The 25,222-nt window shown below is 44.5% G+C and overlaps 1 protein-coding gene across 9 annotated transcripts; it reads right to left on the bottom strand.

The window, feature by feature from the left end:
* Positions 1–341: 341 nt before the first annotated feature.
* LOC116603357 lies at positions 342–25,222 on the bottom strand. 9 transcript variants are annotated; one of them, XM_048727131.1, is made up of 26 exons: positions 25,043–25,221; positions 24,635–24,685; positions 23,104–23,140; positions 22,827–22,962; positions 22,677–22,741; positions 22,078–22,333; positions 21,900–21,942; positions 21,449–21,579; positions 20,841–20,954; positions 20,368–20,430; positions 18,558–18,610; positions 17,768–17,834; positions 17,410–17,495; positions 16,721–16,807; positions 15,686–15,861; positions 15,117–15,204; positions 14,878–14,932; positions 14,638–14,742; positions 14,346–14,410; positions 14,073–14,153; positions 10,928–11,151; positions 10,758–10,811; positions 10,366–10,508; positions 9,275–9,953; positions 8,473–8,682; positions 342–8,101 (listed from the first exon to the last, which is right to left on the bottom strand). In XM_048727131.1, exons 6-26 carry the CDS (start codon positions 22,312–22,314, stop codon positions 987–989), a joined length of 9,876 nt encoding a protein of 3,291 aa, XP_048583088.1. In that variant the 5' UTR covers positions 22,315–22,333; positions 22,677–22,741; positions 22,827–22,962; positions 23,104–23,140; positions 24,635–24,685; positions 25,043–25,221; the 3' UTR covers positions 342–986. The 9 variants fall into 9 exon arrangements, with proteins under 9 accessions (XP_048583088.1, XP_048583080.1, XP_048583081.1 ...); XM_048727123.1 differs by lacking the exon at positions 23,104–23,140 and having other exon boundaries at positions 25,043–25,222; XM_048727124.1 differs by lacking the exon at positions 23,104–23,140 and having other exon boundaries at positions 14,346–14,407; positions 25,043–25,222.

Here is a 25,222-nt window from a genome sequence, read left to right as displayed (position 1 = left end):
AAGGTTTTGTGACGCAATTCGCAGGTTCTTACACCAGGATAGAGCCGATCTTATGAACAGCTGGGGTGTGGTCATACTGTTTCGTGTGGGCTATGAATAGCAGCCTTTTGATGAAGGGACTGCTTACCGGAGGGGGGGGGGGGAGAGAGGGGGAGGGGGGGGGGTGCTCCTTGCCAATATGTACGTTTGTCCTTTGCCAAAAATGGTCGATCTAAAGATATCCGTAGAGTTCGTGAATTCTGTAGCGACGGATTGCTCAAGATTTTAAGGTTGACTCGTAAGGCAATTCAAAGTGATTTTCACCCAATGTCCCAACCACCCTAGAAAGGCAAACACAGTAACACTTTCACACAGCAAATTTACTCAGTTTTTATCTTTCATACATGCATGTATGCCTATTTACAAACAAGGAACCACGAATTATGTACACTTTAAACAATAACTAAACGAGACTTTAACCAACTAAGAGCGAGGGTTTGCGACTAACGTTTTCACTAGAGTGGTGTCCGGCTAAAGTTTGGATCACACGATACATGACTGTCCTCATTTCTTTTTTGCTTACTTCACAAGGTTACCATGGTAACGCGCGGCCTACTGTAAGTACAGTTTAAGTGGATTTGATATTCATGTGATTTATATCTTGTGTGTATCCAATTGAGCATTTCGAGTTACAACTTGAAAGACCCTTCTAAAAGACTGTACCAATAATTACACGAATTATGGGTCCCAAAGGCAAGACAAAAGCAGTACTAGCGTTCGAGCCCCCTTCCTTGCATCTAGTTTCTTACACTGTGAACCTCGTTATGGCAATCACGTCTTTTATAACCGAACTTCCGAAAATACGCTTTTAGTAGGTTGCCCCCAAGTCAATGTTTCCCAGTTAAACTGGGGGTTTTCCGAGTATATCCTGGCTAGGATATCACATGCACTAAGGACATCTCATGACTCTTAAAACGAAGAATTTCGACCTCCCTCGACTCGCATAGTTAATTATTCGTTTCGTCTTCATCGTCGTCACTCAAAGGCTCGTAATTGTCCGACAAAATCGGCACCGGTTCGTGAGATCGAGGCAGTAACGAAGAGCTGCTTGGGGACTGGGCTCTTCCCAGGTTGAAGTGGACTGGTGACGAGCGCGCGCTGCTCGAAGCCGACCCAATGCTCAGTGACAGCGCGGAGAATGGGTAGGCTGTGTTTCGCTGGTTGGCGAGGCGAGATAGCGATAGGGTGGAGTACTGGGACGGGGAGGAGGAGCCCTGGAGGGTGTGCGAGAAGATGGACGAGCCCATAGTGTTCAAGGAATGCGATGTCGGCCAGGGGGGTGCAGGTGACACGGAATCATCTTCGGACTCCTGGTTAGGTGACTCTGGCGAGGGCGGAGAGATGGGGAATATCAGTGGTAGTGGGATATCGGTAGATGTCGCCAAGTGAGGGGAGGACGGACGGGAGTGCTGGCCCGTCTCTGTGACGTCTTCTTCGTCAGAGACGATTTCTCCATCAGATCTATCGTCTGTTGATTGGCGTGCAGAGCTGACTGCCTCACTCACTGGCGATTTAGAGCTATACCTAGATTCTTCACTCGTTGACGAACCTCTCTTTTCTACGTCACTCATGTTAAAGCCTGCTGTAGCTGTTTCACTCGTCAAAGGGTCGGAATCCGTCTTTTCCGCCTCATAGATTGAGGTGCCAGACACTACCCTAGCTGGTTCACTAGTTGACGAGTCCGAGGCTATTTTCAAAGCTTGACTCCTCGACGAGAATTCGCAAGCTGCCTCACTAGTATTAACAGCCGACTCTGAGGAAGCCTTGACCATGTCACTAGACGCAAAGTCCACCCTAAATGATTCTCTCGTTGACGTGTCAGAAGTTCTCTTGCCTACTTCACCCGTGAACGAATCAAATACTGTTTGAGGTTTTTCGCATGTGGACAAGTCTGCTCTACCAGGTTGGCTTAGCGATGACAGTTTTAAGTCTTCACTGACCATTTCGATAACTGTCGAGTGGGAACTGACCTGCCTATCAGCGTAACTGACTGTTTCGACTGCTTCACTGTCCGAGTCCACCCTGGCTTCTTCACTTGTTGAGGAGTCAGATCCTTTCCTTTGAACTTCATCCCTGGAGGAATCTACCACCAGGCTGTCAGATTCTGCTTGTGCTGGAGATACCGATTCCTCGTCTTGACTGCTTCCTTCATCGCGCGTACCCAGCTGATTCTCGAAGTTCTCAAGTCTGATCGAACTCTCCACCGTTTCTTCAGACACCCTATTACCATTTTCTTCTTCCATCTCGTTGACAACTTCGTCCCTGCCCTCTGAGGCTTGCATGGGTTCGGCCTCGCGGGTGCTGAAGATGGACTCCCTGGGTGAACTTGTAGCTGAATGCCTGCAGGTTGAGGTGACAGGATCTCTTCTGTCAGAGCTGGAAGGGATGAACTCGCCGACAAAGGTGGGGAAGACAGGCTGTTGCTCGTGCTCGCTGTCTGTGCTATCTGCCATCTCGTGATCTTGAGAGGGTGATACCACATCACCCGTGTCAGGAATAAAAGAGTCCTCATCGTCATCTTCAATGTTAATATGTGCTGATACTGCATGGTCGTCATCGGTTATCTGCTCATCATGCGAGTCCGGCTCCTCTATACTAGTGGAAGGGACTGGGGTGACCCTGGAGTCTGCTTGCGAGGTAGACACATTGCTGTTAGGCTCTTGTGATTGCGACACTGAACTATATTGGCCCTTGTCTCTCATGTCACTGCTCTCAACAGCTTCTCTGCTGCTCTCCAGCACTCCCTCCATGGGCTGTGGGATATTGCTATCACTTGAGTCGGCAGCCTTGGCACTGCTCTCCGGGGAGTGGGTCTGGGGTTGGTCCATAGCGGCAGCTACATCAGAAGGTGAGGGAGAGGCAATATCAAGAGACCTGAACCGCTCCACCGATGCACCTTCTAGTTCCTCTTGATGAGAGGAAACTGCAGACTCAGGTTGATACGATGTGGACGGCTCAGAAACATTTTCGCTCTGTCCTATCTCTGCCTCATGGTGTTGAAACCCTTGGACTGAAAGTGACGCAAATGATGGTTGGGGCTGCATGCTTTGACTAGCTGTTGGTTCAACAGCTGAGGAAGGTGGCTGGGTTAGCTCACTCGTTGACGGACATGATGGGCTCAAAGGCTGGCTCACACGGCTGCCTGAAGGCTGAGGGCTTTGAACAGAACTATGATCGGAAGCATCAGCTCTCACTTCAGATGATTCAGGCATCTGGATGACATCATCAGAGGATTCAGGACTTAACACGTTCCTCCTTGGGACGGCGGGGTGCTCATTTGGAACAGAGGGCTGTGGGGACATGGTAGTGGAACTTGAGGACTGTGCAGTAACTCTCTGACTGGAAGTCATACATGAGAGGGCATCAGCTATAGAGGGTGCTGGCTGAAGGCTGCTGCTAGATGCTAAGGGAATATCGCTGCAGGGGACAGAAGGCTGAGGACTGGACAGCACAGTATCGGTCCCTGAAGGCAGCATTTCAGAATCTATCACCTGAGAAGGTTCGTCCTGGACGGAAGGTGATAAGAGCTGCAGTGCTTCACTGGTGTCAACTTCCTGGTCTTGCTGATAGCTCATTGTGTCACGCCCTGGTATCCCAGCCACAGCCCTTTCAATGGACTCCTCGTTTTCAGACCCCGAAGCTTCGGCTATATCTGCTGTGATACCCTGTGAGCTATCCGGTATGATGTTCCCTACAGCTTGTGACCCTATGTTTTCATCTTGCATCTGTTCTGTCTGATTTGCTTCAACAGCTTGCATTTCCTGATCTTGATTGACATTGTCCTCGTAGGTGTTTTGAACGGCAGCCGATATTTCCGAGACCCTTGGTTGACTTTGTGCTGCGCGTTGCATCTCTCTCGCTTGATCCAGCGCTTGTGATAATCTGGCTAGCACTCCCTGTGCCTCGGCAGATGGATGCGTTACTCCAGAGCTCGGTAGTTGCTCCGAACTACTACTTGTAATGGCAGTCCTCTCTGGTCTTCTAGTGCTTGGTGCTACCTCTGATTCATTAATGCGACTTGTTATCGAATTATGTGGGGCCTGAGAAACTCTGCCGACGACTCTGGACGTGTCTGTGTTGCTTGGAGAACAGAAAGCTGCTGAGCTTGTGACAGAACTTGAATGAAGAGGGATATTCGCGCTTGTGCTACAAATGTTCTGTTCCACTCTACTTGACACTACCTCGAGGTTGCGTTCTCTGTTCAAATTCCCTGGATGCCGATGGTGGAAGCGGGGGAGGTTTTCTTCAACTGCCACTTGGTGCAACTGCCTCTCGGGCATAGCAGTGCTAATATACTCATCGCCACTCTCTTCCTGGAGATTTTCCGTCTCCTCCGCAGACTCGGTGTCACTATTACTCATTTCGCGATCACGACCTGGTAGATTACTAGTCTGGAAAAGACGATCTTGACTTTGCACGTCTCTCCTATTCATACTTCTACTCACTTGAAGCCTTCGCAAGTCTTGTCGTTGTTGCTCATCATCAAAATCAGGCATGTGTCTTTCAAGCTCCTGGTGTGCCGCATCTCGTCTCATTGTGACCGGTTGTTCTGGTCTAACAAGTGCTCTGTCCATAGCCTCTGCCACAGCAACAGGTACACTGCTAACATCGATCTCATCCTTTATTGGATCTGTTGACAGGCGTGAACGTTTCTTGAAAGGCACAGCTACTGACGGAACGCTTATTTCGTGAGGTCGCTTTAGAGATTGTTGTTGCTCCTTGACTTGTCTTAAAACTTCTTCAGTACGGGAAGCTGTAGGGCCTAGTAAGTACTCCGCAAATGATGGATTAGGTGCCGTGGGGACTTTGCATGTCGTGTCTTTATCAGCAGGGTTAGCACGCCAAGGCCTGATCACGGCTGCAGGTTCACCGATCTTGGTGTAGCCACTTGCTGATCTACCTTCTGATGCCTGCAAAGTTTGCGTGCTCCTGGGTGGCGAAGATTCCTTTTGTCCTTGATGAGTTCCTGGCATTACAAAATTGGACGGTCCGAGGTACGTCACAGTCTCAAAAATGTTCCGCACAACATTTTGCTGAGAAGACTGTCCATAGCCGAGTTGGTTCTTGTCCTCTTCAACGAATGGTTTTTTGTTAACATGACCTTGACTTGTTTCCGTCAATTCAATCTTCGCAGCATGCTCTTTCCCGCCATTTCTGTGCGCTGGTAGCTCACTTTCTTCCTGACTCAGATACATCTGAGTGCTCTGAATAACAGGCGATGCAGTAGCCCTAGGTATTAGAGGCGGTGGCCCGAGGGTACCTTTGCTTGCTGAGTACTGAGGTGAACTTATCACTGAAGGAATCGTGTGTGTAACCAGAGGAGGAGGACGTTCAGGGCTGGTACTTGTTCTAGATGGTTGGGATTCCTGTGGTGAGACAAGCTTTGGCGGGCTCTTGGGAGGCATTCCAGCCGTCCCGCCAGTAATGGACAGCACCGCTGGTGGCTTTGGGCTCGCTTCCTGCGAGGTTTTGGTACCTGTGATTGGCATGAGTGGGGGAGGTTTTGGTACGAGTCCTGTGGTGATACCATAGCGAGGCGAAGTGCTTGTCACAGCAGTGCATCTCACAGGAGAATCTCTCTCAACTCTTTCCTGCAACTCACGCTCCTCAGCCTCACGGCGTTCTCTCGCTACCTCTACTTTTGTTGCTGCAGCTGCGACGTCCACTAACGTAGCCAGGTTCAACATAGGATCATCAGAAACGCTCTTCTTGGGTTTGGTCTGTACAGAAATAGGTACTGCTGGTATCCTCTCTACTCTTCGTTCTTGTTCCAGTGTGATGACCGGTCTCTCTGTCCTTTCCACTTCGTTCGCTTGTTGCGGTTCAGATCTATGTCTTGAGTCAGCCACTGGAACTCCTTGGTGTAGGTCTTGCCTGGAATCATGGTGGGTGAAAGACTGGGGATCAGTGAACCTATGCTCGCTCTCTCTTATACCTTTGATAACATCCCTCCTTTGATCCCTGTGCGGCTGGGGATCAGGTCTCTGTTCTACACTCTTAACTCTTGCATCATATGGTGATATTCTACTGTCAGCAATTACCTCTGGCCTAAGCCCAGGGAACACACGCCCGTCTGGCGTTCGGTATTCAATCCACGCATCTGGACGCGGCTCAGGGTAGGGAAGTACTTGTACAGATGATCTTGGGATATCTGGCTCCATCCGTGAATCTCCAGGCCTGCTTGATCTTGAGTCTGGAAATCCATGAATTCTTCTAGGATCTACCCTTGAATCTGCTCTTTGTTCTGATTGTGGTGGCCGGTGACCGTCATGTAGAAGTTCAATTCCGGCTCGTGGCTCGTGCAGATGCATGACCCTTGTGGCATCTTTGCTGTCTGGTCTTCCTTCTCTTCTTTCCTGGGCAACCCTTATGTCATGGCGGATATCAGGCCTCAGCTCATCTGGGTGCCGAGGCCGTGTATCTCTCATTGTTTGTCTTTCTTGGCTCTCCACTCGAGATTCTTGGTATTTCGCTCGCTGGTCATGCTGAATTACTCTCTCACGAGAGTCGGGCCTGCGGTCTGTATGGACTATCACTCTACTCTCCCTAGACTCTGGTCTTGGTTCAGGTGTTCTTGAGTGTGACCTTTGAGCATCAGACATACCAGCACGCTGTGGTTCAGGGAATACCATCTCTGGTATGACTGCAGCTCTGCTCTGAAGCTCAGCCAATGAAGTTGGTCTAGTTGGACCACGACTTGCCTGGAGGTAAACCATGCCCGGCGACCTTGACCTTGGCCTGTCCGATGGGGAGTCCCGCTTACGCTCTGCTTCGGGGTAGGGTGAGTACCCTGGTTTTTGGGCTTCTCCGGGGGACAGACTATGCCCTCTGACATTTGTTATGGTGTGTGTCTGTCGAAGGTGGGGAGATGATCGCGCTAGGAACGGATGGGTCAGTTCGTGATCAGAGATATCTCCGGATCTACTGGGTACACGGTGTCCCTGTGCAAGCTTCTCTTCCGCGGCTTGGTGCGCGAAATATCTCGCTCTAGGGTTCATAGAAAGCTCTTCCAGAACTCTGTTATAACTGGATGAGGTTGATGGGAGACTGCTGTGGTATATAGGCCTTGCCTGGCTCAGGTGACTGAATGGGACGTTGAGTTTCATGTGCGAAGATGACGCTTCACCATTGTGTTGTTGCTGTTGCATCTCTTGCAGACTTAGCTGTTGGTAGCCGACAGGGGTGAGGACTGGGTACTCCAGGTGGTGGTAGGGCACACACCCACTCATGAACATTGGGTGCCCGTAGTTTGCTGCCGCCACCGCGGCTGCCGCATGTGCACGTGCTTGAGGATGTACATGCGCACCAGACAGCGCTTGTGCCTGGGCTTGGGCCTGGAGCTGCATCATGGCGGTATACTGATGATGAGACATGTACTCTGCATTAGGTGAAAACTCCCGTGGGACGGGAATGCACGATGGAAGAGCGCTGAACTTCCTAATAGCTTCGTTCTGCTCGTAAGAGTTCAACTTCGGGTCAGGATGCCTCGGTGGAATACATAGATCCTCGTGTTTCTTATGTTCTTTTTCTCGCTCTCTTTCTCTTGCTTCACGTTCATCTGGTGCTTTACCACTGGCCATTGCTGTCATAGCGATGGCTTTTAGAGCAGCCCTTGCGGAGGGCGCTTGCCCTGTACTCTTTAGATCTCCCACATGCTGCTGTTGAGACTGACCTCTCATCCCTTCCTGAATAGGTGAGCCTCCAGGACGCTCCCTGGTCAGGTCTACCATCGGTAATGCTTTGCTTTCCATTTCAACAGCATGCTGCTGGCCTTGCGAACTGGCTTTGGTATGTCCAAATACAGGCTCTGGCTTGTGGACACCACCTGGTGGTAACCTCTCTCTCTGGTCCCGCGGCGTCTCGACGATTGGGGACTTCTGTCCCAATGGTCTTGTTGGGGAAACTTGGATGAGAGGTGGTGGTGGTTTTAGACCCTCGCTATGCCCGGGGCGAGTATCAGAGCGAGGCTGGGTACCAGCAAGGGCTCCCAAGCTTGAGGGGCGTGCCGACGTGATATCCATGTGTGAATGCTTATCGTTTCCATAGGCGTTCATTCCATGGCCTAAAATTGAATGCGAGATTGCTAAGTCACCATCCAGAAGATGAGCTGTGTTACGAGTTGCAGTTTATGAACATTATATAATTATAAATAAATAATAACTCATAATTATTATCAAAAATAATAAAATAATTATCAAACAAAAGAAGCTGGGATTCTGTGCTTGTAAGTGAGCGATTGGGTTCGAAGGTGAGTGCAATGGATTGTGGGATCGTTTGACTGGACACAGGCCAAGATGTTGGTCTTCTCCAGAAAAGCGATCTAACAATCTCCTCTGGTTTGTTCAACCAAATGATGACATGATCCACTTAACAAGGTTCTTCAGCCCCAACTTGCAGGGCAAATGTCGGGTGGTGATTGATGGAGAGACTCACCAGTTTGCGAAGTCATCTGAGCCAGCATGCTAGACGTGACGTCTGCTGTTTGTTTTCTGCGCTTTCCATTGCCCTGTCGTTCTTCAAAGTCTATAACGATAACATCCTGGGCATCAGACGGATTGCTGGATGTGCCTTCAGATCCAGAAGAATACGGAACTCCACTAGGAGTCCTACGGCTACCTTCTGAATGAGGACTCTTGTATGAACCTGACAAAACATGAGTTACAATTATGGACCGAAATTTAAATGTCTGGCTTTTTTTAATCCTGTAGGTTGGGTATATTGCTTGTGGCCAGCTGTCACCTTGGGATAACGCTAAAATTTATATCTCTTCAAGGTTTGCCTATGAACTTATGTAGATATAAAGGTGCTATGCACTTCGACGAATAATACAAACTAGGAACTATGAATAAAACAAACTATGAGCGTATGTAGATATATAGATAATATGCACTTCCAGGAATAACACAAACTAGGAACTATGAATAACACAAACTATGAACTTATGTAGATATAAAGGTGCTATGCACTTCGACGAATAATACAAACTAGGAACTATGAATAAAACAAACTATGAGCGTATGTAGATATATAGATAATATGCACTTCCAGGAATAACACAAACTAGGAACTATGAATAACACAAACTATGAACGTATGTAGATATATAGGTGCTATGCACTTCCAGGAATAATACAAATAAACTCCAGCAAATAAAGCAGAGGCTGTTAGGACAACACAAACAGGGAGCTGAAAAGAATTCACCAATAGCAGAGGTGCAGTGTAAGCAGGCTCATACCTGGCTCGTGATGATGGGCCTCAGGTGCCTGGTTGCCATGCCTACTGGCCGAGTCTGGAGGGTGGTGCACCACAAACGGCGACTTCTTCATGTGAGGTGGGTACGACACTAAAGGCATTGAAGTACGAGGCATATCATGGGATGAAGTGACCTGCTGTGACGTCAAAGCGCGATCCTGATAGTGTCGAATGCCCGGATGAGAGACAGGTGGAAGCTGAGGCCCACCCGCGATACGTAGACCAGACGTTGATGACATCTGAGAGATGGGTACACCCGGGAGTCCAGTGATAGAGGTCAAAGTCGGGCGTGGCGCTTCCGATTTTGGCCCAGCCTCGACATGCGGTGAGGTTTGTCCAAAGTTCATTACCTTGCATGGTGACAAGGTTGAGCTGGTATGCATGGTTATCGGTGAGCCTGTTGTGGAAATGGAAGAAGGGCTTCCCTGGTGAACTGGTGGATGGCTTGGATTTCCCACTGGGGAGCCAGATGTCGAAGGTCTCTTGTCTGTGCTTGTTTGGGCGAGGTCTTCCTTACCATTTGGGTTATGGGTGGTGATTGCCTGAGCCCGTGCCGGACTGCTGTCTTGGCAACCGCTACTTGTTTTTTCACCAGCTAACTGGACACTTTTCATGCTAGACTGGCTATTGCTATCCTCCATCTTCTGTGCAGCGCGATTCATCTGTTAAAAATGAACAAAATAACTATTATAACAAGAAACACCTCTTAAGTGTCTACATCTTTAGCGTCGAAAGCAGCTCTTGGAAGGTTTATACATAATCAAGAGTATGAACTATAATGTACGTGTACCTTGTTAGCGTCATACTCGCATATCTTATGAGCTTCATAATTGTGTACTTATAAACTTTATACTCGTGTACCTTATTAGCGTCATAATCGCATATCTTTTTAGCTTCATAATTGTGTACTTATAAACTTTATACTCGTGTACATTATTAGCGTCATACTCGCATATCTTATTAGCTTCATAATTGTGTACTTATAAACTACATACTCGTGTACCTTATTAGCGTCATACTCGCATATCTTATGAGCTTCATAATTGTGTACTTATAAACTACATACTCGCTCACCTTATTTGCTTCATACTCGGCAACGACGTTCTCGAGATGAAACTTCTTTTTGTAATTAAAGTAAAAGTTCTTGCACTGAGCATCGGTTTTAGTCATCACCATACGAGATATTGCCGCCCAGTCACGACCGTGCTCACGCAGACCTGGAAGGACACGCAATAATATCAACAAACAAGCATATGCGCAAGCAGGAAACCCACAGCAACAATCAGGGAGGCCGCGAAATAACGACATAGGCGCGCGCTGTTTTATGTTTTCATGTTCAAGTGGGATATCACACGTAAACATCGACATGGGGCAAAGACATAACGACATACGAGAGTTTTTACTGTCATTATGTCAATATGTTATGTCACCAATGCGTTTTATAGAACGGATGGATCCTTACTAACCTTGTACGGCAATCTCCATGTCTTTTTCAGTCCAACGAGAGGTCTCAGCATGCTCTGTATGCGTCAATGGAAACAATACGGGGGGTTAGACCTTGGAAATCTTTAGTAAAACAATGAGCTACATCATACACAGCACTTTTACCGAAAAAAGGCATCAACGCCCTACTAACCTGTGCGGCGCGCAGAGGATGACGGGGCAGGCTGTATGACGGTGGGCGCAGTGGTGGCTGTAGTGGTGACCGTACTTATTGCTGGTTGGATATTTGAAGAAGAGGTCTGAGTTGTCGTGGAAGATCCGACTGCATTTGATGCGTCATCGTCATCGTCACGGTCACTCTCTTCTGCTGAATCAGTCATCTCTTCGTCAAAGTAATCAGACTCTGGTCGACTTTGCCTGTGGATAAGTGCAGTATCAGTTATTTGATAACTTTTTAACATACATATGAGCAGAGCATCAAAGAGCCTTAAAGGCCTATGAAATTAAATGAAGCACAGTTTTCCACGATTGTTCGGAAAACAAGAAAAATAGTTCCAAGCACTATTATTGGTCAGATGTTATATATGTCCTTTTTTTAATATGGCACCCAGAAGACACAACTATTTGTCATCGATGATTCGGAATCTAAATTTTTGGTGTTAACAGTCGCAAGAGTACTAAGAGCAATCGAAAGTGATACACTATATACAATCTCGCAATTAGATAAGCCACAGTCTAATAATCGATTTGTTTTTAAATTGCTGGAATCAATCAATCGATTCGAATATCATTTCATTATAATCCCTCAAAGATTACTATTATCAAGTCACTTTCGGATAGCTTTGATGATACAATGCATTCCTGAATTCTACTGAGAACTGGAATCATATAAAGATATAACAGGCTACCTCATCAGCAGCATTGCTTATTGTGCGCTTAATCACTCATGCATTTATTTACTTTTGATCCCTATGTCATTTTTAACAATTTTTTAACATTTTTTAACAAAGCATACATATAGGCTGCAGCCATGTAGCTATGACAACACCATGCACCAATGACAACACCATGCACCTATGACACCATGCACCTATGACACCATGCACCTATGATAACACCATGCACCAATGACAACACCATGCACCAATGACAACACCATGCACCAATGACAACACCATGCACCAATGACAACACCATGCACCAATGAAAACACCATGCACCAATGACAACACCATGCACCTGTGACAACACCATGCACCAATGACAACACCATGCACCAATGACAACACCATGCACCTGTGACAACACCATGCACCTGTGACAACACCATGCACCAATGACAACACCATGCACCTGTGACAACACCATGCACCTAGGCCAACGCCATGCACCTAGGCCAACGCCATGCACCTAGGCCAACGCCATGCACCTAGGCCAACGCCATGCACCAATGACAACGCCATGCACCAATGACAACGCCATGCACCAATGACAACGCCATGCACCAATGACAACGCCATGCACCAATGACAACGCCATGCACCAATGACAACGCCATGCACCAATGACAACGCCATGCACCAATGACAACGCCATACACCAATGACAACACCATGCACCTGTGACAACACCATGCACCAATGACAACACCATGCACCAATGACAACACCATGCACCTGTGACAACACCATGCACCAATGACAACACCATGCACCAATGACAACACCATGCACCTATGACAACACCATGCACCAATGACACCATGCACCAATGACACCATGCACCTATGACAACACCATGCACCTATGGCAACACCATGCACCAATGACAACACCATGCACCTGTGACACCATGCACCTAGGCCAACGCCATGCACCTATGACAACACCATGCACCTGTGACACCATGCACCAATGACAACACCATGCACCTATGGCAACACCATGCACCAATGACAACACCATGCACCTGTGACACTATGTACCTATGACAACACCATGCACCTGTGACAACACCATGCACCAATGACAACACCATGCACCTATGACAACACCATGCACCAATGACAACACCATGCACCTATGGCAACACCATGCACCAATGACAACACCATGCACCTGTGACACTATGTACCTATGACAACACCATGCACCTGTGACAACACCATGCACCAATGACAACACCATGCACCTATGGCAACACCATGCACCAATGACAACACCATGCACCTATGACAACACCATGCACCTATGACAACACCATGCACCAATGACAACACCATGCACCTGTGACACCATGCACCTGTGACAACACCATGCACCAATGACAACACCATGCACCTATGACACCATGCACCAATGACAACACCATGCACCTATGACAACACCATGCACCAATGACAACACCATGCACCTATGACAACACCATGCACCTATGACACCATGCACCTAGGCCAACGCCATGCACCTGTGACACCATGCACCTAGGCCAACGCCATGTAGCTAGGCCAACACCATGCACCTAGGCCAACGCCATGCACCTAGGCCAACGCCATGCACCTATGGCAACACCATGCACCTAGGCCAACGCCATGCACCTAGGCCAACGCCATGCACCTATGACACCATGCACCTAGGCCAACGCCATGTAGCTAGGCCAACACCATGTAGCTAGGCCAACACCATGCACCTATGGCAACACCATGCACCTAGGCCAACGCCATGCACCTAGGCCAACGCCATGCACCTAGGCCAACGCCATGCACCTGTGACACCATGCACCTATGACACCATGCATCTAGGCCAACGCCATGTAGCTAGGCCAACACCATGCACCTAGGCCAACGCCATGCACCTAGGCCAACACCATGCACCTAGGCCAACGCCATGCACCTATGGCAACACCATGCACCTAGGCCAACACCATGCACCTAGGCCAACGCCATGTACCTATGACACCATGCACCTAGGCCAACGCCATGTAGCTAGGCCAACACCATGTAGCTAGGCCAACACCATGCACCTATGGCAACACCATGCACCTAGGCCAACGCCATGCACCTATGACACCATGCACCTATGACAACACCATGCACCTATGACAACACCATGCACCTAGGCCATCATACACCTAGGCCAACGCCATGTAGCTAGGCCAGCGTTATACCCCTAGGCAGCGCCATGTAATTAGGCCAATGCCATACACCTAGGCCAGTGGCATGCATCTAAGGCCAGCACCATGTACCTAGGCAATCGCCATACACAGAGGCCAGCACCAAAGGCCAGCGCAACGAATTACTTGGCAGTCAATTCTGAATAAAAAGGGGTTGATTTTTATACCTGAACTCTAGCTGTCTTGGGCGCGGGTTGAACTCGGCCCGGCGGCTATCGGGTGCGCCATACCACTGGGGCCCAGTGGCTCTATATAGAGTTACATTAACAGTTTATCAATCATTACAGAACATTAAGATGGTCAGCTCCTTACGCATGCATGAGTTTATGGTGAATAATGCGATGAAATGTATGGCAAATTGACAATTTAACTGAGCACTGAGAAATATGATTGAGCCCTTGGGTGATGTGACAGGAGGTGTGCCACATGATAGCACTCACCCGCTGTCTGAAACATTTCCACGGGACTTGTCTCGGGAGTGAGCATCCCGCTGGTTGATATACTGCTGTGGAATGGAAAGAGGAAAGGCTTGGCACGTCTGCATCTATGAAGCACTTTTTAGACTCATAGGGGAGGCAGGGAAGGTGGGAAGAAAGATGGGGAGAGGGGGGGGGGCAGAGAAAAGGGGCAGGGAGAGAAGGTGGAGAAGGTGGAGAAGGTACGGAGAGGGGGAAAGCAAAGGGAACCCCTCATGTCCTTTTTGTTGAATTTGTAATAGAGGTGACAGCTAACCTGCTCGCCCCGGCGCCGTCTCTTAAGGGTCTGCTTTCTTGCTAGCTGCTTGTAATTCTCCTTTTTCTTTGACTGGTAGTAGAAGAGGATACACTCTGACACAGACTAGGGAGAGAAGATTTGACAAATTAACATTCTAAGTCAGGTAGAGCAAGATAAGTATCTTTGTATTTTACTGCCTGCATGTAAAATATCAACAATGACAATGAATTTCTCTATGGATCTACCCTACTTGGGTACCTTATTTTCCAAAAATGCTGCAATGAGCTCAAAGTCTTTAGGATGCTCAATGTACCTGCAAGTTCAACATTGGATTTAAAAGCAATGCATTCCATGTAAAATATAATCAGATTTGCTGATCTGGGGCTTCCATATAAAATGTCATCAGATACAGCTAATATGGGGCCAGAATAATATAGTCAAGGAACCAAGATATGCAGCACGAGATACAGGATAAATTCTTTCAAGAGGGAACTCACTTTTCTTTGAAAATCTGCTTCTCTTTTTCAGTCCAGATGTTCCGATACTTTCGCTCGTTCAGGGCAGCCAGGGGATCACGTATCAATCCTTAAGATGAAAAAAAAAAAAAATAACAAATCAGGAAAAAAAATGTCTATACATGTTTCCATACAAATTCGACCCTGCAATAAGAACATTTTCGTGTTCCATGAAATGTGATACACATATGACGACACAACAGTGTTTTGAAATTGGAATTACGAATGAATGAGATAGGGACAGAGAAGGAAGAGGAGATGCTTTAAATTTTTACACAAGTGCAAGCTGCTAGCAGTCTCTTTCACTTATTTTTATTGACAAGTAAAGCCAAACCTTGTGTGGATTTTTGCACTGATGTCCACAACACAATGATCACAATACAATTGTCAATGAAAGCCCCACTCCACAGGAATCATGTATTCCATGTTGAAAAAACATTCACAGTGAGCCCATCATTCCATAATGAAACAAAGGCACCCCAACACAGGTCCCATAATAACATGCCACAGGGAGCCCACAAAACATACAACACAGGAATCCCATGAATTACCATTTCTGTTGATAAAGACCCGGCGCCTCTCATACTCATCAAGCATCGGAGGGGGATCAACAGCCAAAGTGCGCATGTGCTTTTCATTGGCTTCCTGCTCATTCAGATTATCAACAATCTCGTTAAACTCTGCCTCACTACGGGCTACTATGCCCCAACTGCTGCGCGAGCCCATCCTGAAATGACATGACGACTGATTTAAATGACTAGGATACATTTGCGATGTCTAAAATAACTAAAACATCAGAATATAGAGGACAAAGGTAGAGGGTACATGCTCTTATGAATGTCCTCTTACTGGACGTAACGTGCTGTGTCTGACAGCTAAGAAAAGGCACATGACCAGACAATGTCATTGGCCTACAAGTGTAAGATGACTATATCAATCATTCCACTTGGTCTCAAAGCCAATTGAACAGTTATTCCTCCCACTTAAGGTTACATACATATTTTACATAATTACATATTTTATTTTCACACCTTCACACCTTCAGTTCTGGTTACAGATTTTGGGAAAAAAAGATTACAGTTAATAGTTTTTTTTTGTAAGGTGTCCAGGAGCTAAGTTAACACAAGGTTTTCTAGTTAGCTCCGGGTTATGGTTCATATTTACCCCCAAAAAAATGTTGAAAATGTTTATCAGCAAATATTATTCATTTTGGTCATTATCAAATAAAGTGGATTTGACTGATAAGCAAGATGCTATTAGGTGCGAAATTTTTGGAAAATTTTAAAGTTAATATGGGACCTTTACAGGTGCATTACAGTGAAACTAAAAGGCAACAAACTTTTCAAATGATGGTACCATAGAATTCGTCTGTTTTCCGTATACTGTACAGACATGGGTAGATGCTCGATTTTATTACAAATCAAGGTATGTGCGGTTTGCTGCTGTTACCCAAAATCTGGCATGCACATTTTATTTCTAAAGTGACACAGTCATGAAGGTGAACCATAACCTTAATTAGGTAAATGACCTCTAAGTTTATTAAGTTAATGATGATTGCAAGGATAAGGCAAGTGGGTGTTTCCTACCTTGAAAACCGTTCAGCTTGCTCTCGCTGCTTTTTAATTTCTGGGAATATCTTTTCATAAAAGTCCCTCACTCTTGCTTCCTTAGCCCTTTAAAAGGAAAGTTCAGATGACAAAACTGTCAGACTTGTCACACTTTTTCTTAATGAAATAAACATTACCAGTATTACTTATCAACCAGTATTACTTAAAACAGCAAATCAAATGTGGCAGTATTAATCACAAATCTTTCTTGATTAGTCACTGCTTTTGTGGCCTAGCTAAATACCAAGTATTGAGAAAGATTCCTTTTCCATCTGCTACTCAAAGCCATTGAATTTTCTTTTAATTCTATATAAACATAATAACAAAGGTCTGACAGACAAGGGCTCTATAATCCTGCCATCAGCACCCGACCCGCACCCGCAGACAGCAGTCAATTTAACATGGGTAGTCACAGAGTGTACCAATATAATAGCAGCCAGCATCAGACTAATGATTCATATGTCTTAATCAGCAAAGCATGATATGAACAAGACAGCGGCGTAGCCAGGATTTTTAACAGGGGGGACCAAAAGGCCCTTTTGAGGCATTTTCTCCTGTATTTTAGATAATGTCTCATACATTCACTGTATTTTTGGCTGCTAGAAGGGGGGGGGGGGGGTGGGGGCCCGGGCCCCCTTGGCTACGCCCCTGGCATCATCTTGCCCCACCTTCTCTTTGCATTGTTTTGCTGACGCTGCAGTTTCTTTAGCCAAGCTTTCTTGAGTGACTTATATTCTTTGCACAGTTGTCGATTCTGTAGAGAAACATACTGTATGGTTAGTGATGTCTTTTACTATTGCCTTTTTATCATTTATAAATAATAATAATAATCTAATAAATGGTATTTAGAATGACTAGCAAGATCAATGAAAAACTGGAAAAAAAGGCTGATGGTTCCAAGAGGGGCTGCTCCATAGCTTCTGAATTTTGGGTAAGGATGTTTTAAGAGAAGTATGTAGCCTTTGAAAAGAAAGAGGATGCCTCATGAGAAATGTATGTGTTGTACCACTGTCAGTTGACATATACCTTGATTTCTCTGGCTTGTTTTCTTAACTGGAAGTATTTCACCAGTTTGGCTTTCACAGCTGGAGCCCTATAAACCAAAAACAAAGGAAAGAATCCAGTATAATAACAGGGCTTCTGGAATTACGTGGAAAAAAACTCAAAATTACGCGGGATTCTTTTCTAAATTTTATTATTAGTCCTAGGCCTTCGCGGTTTAGCAAAGAACGCCTAGTCATTTTATTTGTTTTCGAAATTCAGTTCGAAACATTGCACTTTTACGAAGAATATCTTTCTTTTTTTACAAGTAATAGATGTAAGAACCCATCAGCTGTGCAATTAAATGTTTTGTCTTTTGAAATTTAGCCAAATTACGCGGGATTACGCGAAAATTTGTGGATTACACGGAAAAAGCCAAATTACGCGCTTCCGCACAAGTGCGTAATTCCAGAAGCCCTGTAATAAGAACTACAGTAACTTATGCACTGAAGTTTTCACGACAAAAATCCGGATACAAATTTTTTTTAGTGACCTCACCAATAGGTGGACCACCATCTAGTTTGAGCCGAAAGGAAAAAAATACAAAATGAAATTACCAAATATTCATAATTCATATAAATCCAGGATGTACTGTATTTAATTTTCATGAAATGATATTCAAATAACCATCCTCCTGGTAGCACAGCATAAAGTAGAAGCGGTAAATACAAAAACTGGACTGACCCAAAATCCAATATAAAATGGCAACATTTAACATGTTGATATATACCACAATTTTAGTTTATTTGATACATCACCTGTGTGAACATATTACCTTCTGAGGTTTTCATGGTAGATGGGTAAGTCTGATGGTTGATTATACAATGGCTAATAAAACACAATCAGAGAACCAATTAGTTAATCTTGGAATGCAATTAACCCAAATAAAACTTGCACTATAGTGTACATCACTAAACAACTTGTAACAGGTCACCTATTTCTTCATTACTTTGAGATCAATAGAATGCAAAAGCCCTCCAAAAACATTCTTGGTGACTCAAACCATACACCTCCCCCCAACTCAAATGCACCCTACAGGCCTGCATATACCCCTCCCCCCAACTCAAATGCATCCTACAGGTCTCCATATACCCCTCCCCTCAACTCAAATGCATCCTACATGCCTGCATATACCCCTCCCCCAACTCAAATGCACCCTACAGGCCTGCATATACCCCTCCCCCCAACTCAAATACACCCTACAGGCCTGCATATACCCCTCCCCCCAACTCAAATGCATCCTACAGGTCTCCATATACCCCTCCCCCCAACTCAAATACACCCTACAGGCCTGCATATACCCCTCCCCCCAACTCAAATGCACCCTACAGGCCTGCATATACCCCTCCCCCCAACTCAAATGCATCCTACAGACCTGCATATACCCCTCCCCCCAACTCAAATGCATCCTACAGGCCTGCATATACCCCTCCCCCCAACTCAAATGCACCCTACAGGCCTGCATATACCCCTCCCCCCAACTCAAATGCATCCTACAGGCCTGCATATACCCCTCCCCCCAACTCAAATGCATCCTACAGGCCTGCATATACCCCTCCCCCCAACTCAAATACACCCTACAGGCCTGCATATACCCCTCCCCCCAACTCAAATGCATCCTACAGGTCTCCATATACCCCTCCCCCCAACTCAAATGCATCCTACATGCCTGCATATACCCCTCCCCCCAACTCAAATGCACCCTACAGGCCTGCATATACCCCTCCCCCCAACTCAAATGCATCCTACAGGCCTGCATATACCCCTCCCCCCAACTCAAATGCACCCTACAGGCCTGCATATACCCCTCCCCCCAACTCAAATGCATCCTACAGGACTCCATATACCCCTCCCCCCAACTCAAATGCATCCTACATGCCTGCATATACCCCTCCCCCCAACTCAAATGCGCCCTACAGACCTGCATATACCCCTCCCCCCAACTCAAATACACCCTACAGGCCTGCATATACCCCTCCCCCCAACTCAAATGCACCCTACAGGCCTGCATATACCCCTCCCCCCAACTCAAATGCATCCTACAGGTCTCCATATACCCCTCCACCCAACTCAAATGCATCCTACATGCCTGCATATACCCCTCCCCCCAACTCAAATGCACCCTACAGGCCTGCATATACCCCTCCCCCCAACTCAAATGCATCCTACATACCTGCATATACCCCTCCCCCCAACTCAAATGCACCCTACAGGCCTGCATATACCCCTCCCCCCAACTCAAATGCACCCTACAGGCCTGCATATACCCCTCCCCTCAACTCAAATGCACCCTACAGGCCTGCATATACCCCTCCCCCCAACTCAAATGCACCCTACAGGCCTGCATAATGTTGATCAAAAAATAGATGGACACATACAGTATCTGATCAACATTCACAGAACAAAATATATCACAATTTTATTTAAATTTGGGTATTTAAATTTGGGATATCTGGGATATCTAAAATAAATAAACACCATCCTGTCAGGCTAGTATCCAAGTTTAAAGAGTCTTTTTTAGTATAAAATATTTTGGTTTTGAGAATTTGCACATTGTGGTGTTGCTGCTAAAGTAGTTATTATACCTTGCCATCTGGAAGAGGATATCCAAATTTGGCCAGTTGGGCATGGGCAGCTTGAGCCTTTTTCTTAAAAAAGGGGAAAAGAGAACACAATGAAGAGATGACCAGTTGATTATGGTGTATAGGTGATTTCTTGTGACATTGTCAACATAAATTATTTCACTCACAAACCAAACTTGACTTGACTAGGAAAAAAAAATGGAAATTCATTATTTCAATTTGAACTCACCTGCTGAGGTAAAATAAGCAATATTTCTTGTGTTCAATGTTACACTATATTTTATAAGAAGTGACAACCTTTTTAAAGAATGTCCATCCTTTGATTTCTCCAAATTTTAAGAACATTAAAAAAAAAAAAAGAACAGCCCAACCTCAACTGAAAATTAGATATTCTAATAAAAAAGAGTATATTCAATTCCACATGAATCAATCAACGGGCTTGAGAGTGTTAACAAGCATACACTGTTGATACATACTCTATTCTCCTCATAGACAACCTGCACTAGACTCTTGGGTTTCTGCTCTGGGGGAGGGGAGGGTGGTTTTGGTGGCTCTGTCTGCGCTTGTTGTGCATCTTCCTCTAACTGGCTCTGGATTGAATGAGAAAGCACACATTTGTTCCAACTACACAAAAAGACCAAGAATTAAAGCATGTGTAATATAAGGTGTGATAGCCTCTAATTTCCAAGCCCCTGATGATAATCAGATCAGAGCCCAGAGCAAGACCATATTATAATTGACATTCTTTGTTATAACAGATGTGGACTGGACGAAGCTTCACAAGCTGTCTGACCTAAACATAGTTTGGAGTTTGGAAAAGTAACACTAATGCTCATCTTAGGTGGTTAGTTATGTTAACATGTCAAAAGCTTTGTTCATTTGTAAGACTTGATCCCACAAGTTTAGTTTAACCAAAAGTATCCTCAAATGCTGTTGGTTTAGCAGTTTGATATAAAAACCTTTACCCACTTAAAAAAATAAACTTTCTTATTTGTTACTTACAGTGCTGTAAGTGGGTAAATGTCTCTCAGTATCTTTCACTTCCCTTTCCAATCATGTTAATATACCACCAAGCAATGAGTACCTGTTTTTTCTTTAGATTGGCTATTTGTTGCTGTGCTTGTGCAATTTCTCGGTCAAGTTTATCCATGCTTTGGATCAGTTCCTCTTTACTAATGGTGCTTAACAACTGGGATTTACTCTTGTCTTCAGAAGCTGTTTGCGAGAACATGGCAATAAGTCTTTATACAGAAAACAAAATATAGAAAGGGCTTAAAATGAACATTGGTTTGGTCACAAAATTGCCTCAACTTTGCAAAAGATTGTATGCTATAGTTAATACTATATATTTCAAATATGGTTGCACTCAAGAATCATGTACATGTCTCGTAAATCACAGTGATTTATGAAAATTGTATAAATGGCTAAATCCTGGTCTCTGAAAGCCATATGATTGTTTAAAATCACAAAAAAAATGCCTTTATGTTAGAGGGATATCTATTCCATTGGCCTTTCTTTAGAATAATTCACGTCACCTGGCTTTGCTGGAGAAATATCTTCAATCATTGGAGCAGCAGCCTACAAAAACACCAAATGGGCATATTTAGTGATAATAGTGTCACAGACCTATTAGTATAAGGTGGCTAATCAAATAAATATAACATGACAAAGCATATGAATAAATACACGAGTATACTTGGTGACAGAACTTACATTGTGGCCTGGCTGCTCCAGTGCTCGCATCTGATCTGCAGATTTTTCCTGCTTTATCTGCTCCACCTCTCCACGAGGAGGTGTCCTTGGCGATGATGGAGCTCCGCCTTTTTGTGAAGAGACAGGGGGTGATACCAGTGGTTGAGAGGTGCTTGATGCAACACCCATGTCTGTTAATTTTTGGTGCTTGTCAGGCTGTTCTTTCCCTATTTTTACTTTGTCTTTATGCTTGTACATACTGCTAGCTTCAGAGTCCCTGCACATAAGAAAAGAATCATGGTAAATTCTAAAAACATATAATCAACAACCTTTAATGGGACTAGCAGGGGTTTCATTAAGTTTCGGAGTAGGCGGTGGAAATTCATTAGTAGGAGAGGAAGTTATTAGTTCAAATAAAACATTAATAGACTTTTGTTTTAAAGTAGCCAGCGCTCAGAATATAGTAGCTGGCAGTTCCACCAGCTGCCGGGCCTTAATGAAACCCCTGGGACTAGGGCATAGAGCCCTATGAGTGGCAAACTGTCATCAAATTCATTTGTCCATTGGTTTGCATTAGCATATTTATTGAGATCTGAGGGCAAAGTAGAAGTCCCACATACTTATCAATCTTCAGATCTTCATCACTGACAGAGCTGAAGTCATTAAATTCTCCAAGTCCTACTTCCTGCAATTGAATGAACATTAGTCAAAACTTCAAACAAAAAAACATTAGTCAAAACTTCAACACTCAATTCTTGAGCAAGTCTTGCCTGGAATCGATAGTTGGGCAAATCACCATAGTTTCCTGAGTGTGAAAGTCCATCTTCGCTGTGACGGCGGTGGCGTTTGTACGGGGATGGATGGGGTGCTTGGTCCCTACTTCTGTGATAAAGGCCATGGGGATGTCTGTCATATAAGCATATCGTAAGCAACGGTAGACATTATATGCAATGTTGTTTTCTACACCACAAGGTCTTTCAGGCTGGTAACAGATTGAAACCTAATCAAGACAGGAAATAAAATAGCCAAAAGAAAAAAAAATCTTACATCTAAGATCTTTCAAAATAGCTCCACCTGATGATAACTGAAAAAGTCAGCAAAACTGTTGTTTAGTTATTAATTGTTTAGAGCTGCATAACCCATGAGTAATCCATTTATATGGTCACTAAGGGGTTGCCACTGAGGAAGGGTGGAAGAGATTGGAAGAATCAGCTCATTAAATATCATCTGCTGGATGAAGGAATTTATTTTTCACTTTCCAGTTTTTCTTGCTTTTTAACCTCGTCACAATGATAAAACAGTGAAATGGTAGCTTTTGTTTAAATTATTTCTATTTCTATTTTCACAATCAGCAACATTGCATAGTTTATACAAAGCAATAATAATCATTCATATTGGACCTTTAGATTTTAAAAAGGTTTTCCATTTCAGTAAAACAAATGCTAATTAGCATCCTGTTTTGGCAAAAAAAATATGAGCAGAACCTCATGGAGAAAATTATCGCCAGGAATATCTATAGCAAAAAAACCAACATTTTCATCTTACATCAAAGCAATCATCTAAAACACCTTGGCTACAAGATGGGAAATAAATTCTGTAGCTTAAATATCTTTTTATAATGGAAATCCCATTAAAATGAAAACTCATGACTAACTTTAATGACTTTTTGGTTGTTGTGATCTAAAACATATGGTTAGCACTCACATATATTTTAGAAAAGAAGCAATGTGTCGTGATAGTAAATCAATGTTGCTAAAATGCTTAGAAGGAAACAGTGAATGTGAGTGCTATGGAAAGGAGTTAGGATGACATTTAAAAAGCCTGAATATTGCATAAGTAGGACATGGAAGAATAAGGAAAATAGGAGCAATTCCTGTTCAATGAACAAAATTCTGCAAGACTTCTGTAATACAAATAAAGGAGGGGATGTTCAATCTTATTTCTACATGATAAAATGGAGGCTGTAACTGATCTGCTTTACAAGTTACGCTATATTCCTCTAAGAAAATAAAAGAGATTGCATGACTTTTTATTGATTTATTCATTTAGCAGGTGATATTTAGCTAAATTAAAAATTGGTTTAAAATGAGGAGAGAGATAAAAAAGAAATAAAATGATGATAAAAAGAAGATGAAAAAATTGATGACCCTGCTTATTTACTGACCGATATCAGTGAAATCTTATGACCATGATGAAATGTAAATGAAATTTGACTTGTCAGATGTTTACAAAGAGAACACAATTACTCATGGAACCTTCATCAGTGCTAAGATGATAAGCAGAAAAGAGCTAAGGTTGAATTGAAAGGCGGGAGATTTCTTTTTTTGTGTACTATGGTTAACTACGTTTGGCAGTAAAAATATAAACAAACGCCTACACAAAAAGCTTAATTCAACAAATTTGACAGGAGGAAGAGAAGGTGGAGGAAAACAATTCTGAACAAAAGGCGAAGCATTCATAAAACATGTAGGCTGTAGCCTCAAAGAAAACTCTTAGAGCAATAAAACTAAAAAATCGTTTCTACTTGATTTAATATAAGTAACACACAAATTCGTGGGGATATGCGTACACGTTTTACCCGATAAATCGGGACGAACTTCCACGATGCCTCTCTGAAGCAGGCTGGAATCTTCAATACAAGAAAATAAGCCATGATTCAATGAATTATCAAGGACGATTCCCTCAAATACCTCGATAGCGTATTCAACTACCTAGAAATCATTGCTTATTTTAGTCAGTAACCAAACAGAAGATCACATCAGTAAAATCGATTCTGTAGGAATATTCGATTAATCTGCTTACAATAAATGGTTAAAAAATACATATCCAACGCTATTTTTGGCCTCAAAGATGTCTCAGACCTCAAGTGAACGTTAAACAGAGGTTTTTATCGGCTTTATCACAGGTCAAAGCCATCGCTGACACACTTTCGCCTCGAACAAATTCACTAAAGGGGATTTATGACTAAGATTGTTTGCGTCCTTACCTATGAGAAGAGCCTCTAGACATAGTCTACAGGCAACAACCAAGTTTTTGGATCACATTTCGGGCCATTTAAGGTGTGTTTCCTTCTTTGCCTCGCTCGATTATGGTAAAATGGCGTCGATTATTCTCTCCTTTATCAAGTACACGCCGCCATGTTGGACGGGAAATGGGTGGACTGGGC

Source organism: Nematostella vectensis, chromosome 4 (genome assembly GCF_932526225.1).
Source record: "Nematostella vectensis chromosome 4, jaNemVect1.1, whole genome shotgun sequence".
Taxonomy (NCBI): Eukaryota; Metazoa; Cnidaria; class Anthozoa; order Actiniaria; family Edwardsiidae; genus Nematostella; species Nematostella vectensis.
Note: the sequence above shows the minus strand (reverse complement) of the source record. Positions and strands in the feature narration are given on the sequence as shown.

Bases quoted from the DNA above. Each gene is read 5' to 3' on its own strand.
- LOC116603357 (XM_048727123.1), bottom strand. From the start codon at position 25,065: ATGTCTAGAGGCTCTTCTCATAG. The intron at 14,933-15,116 runs GTGAGTTCCCTC...TTGAACTTGCAG, and splicing joins AAGCAGATTTTCAAAGAAAA to GTACATTGAGCATCCTAAAG. The intron at 8,683-9,274 runs GTATGAGCCTGC...ATGTTTTGTCAG, and splicing joins GGCCCATCATCACGAGCCAG to GTTCATACAAGAGTCCTCAT.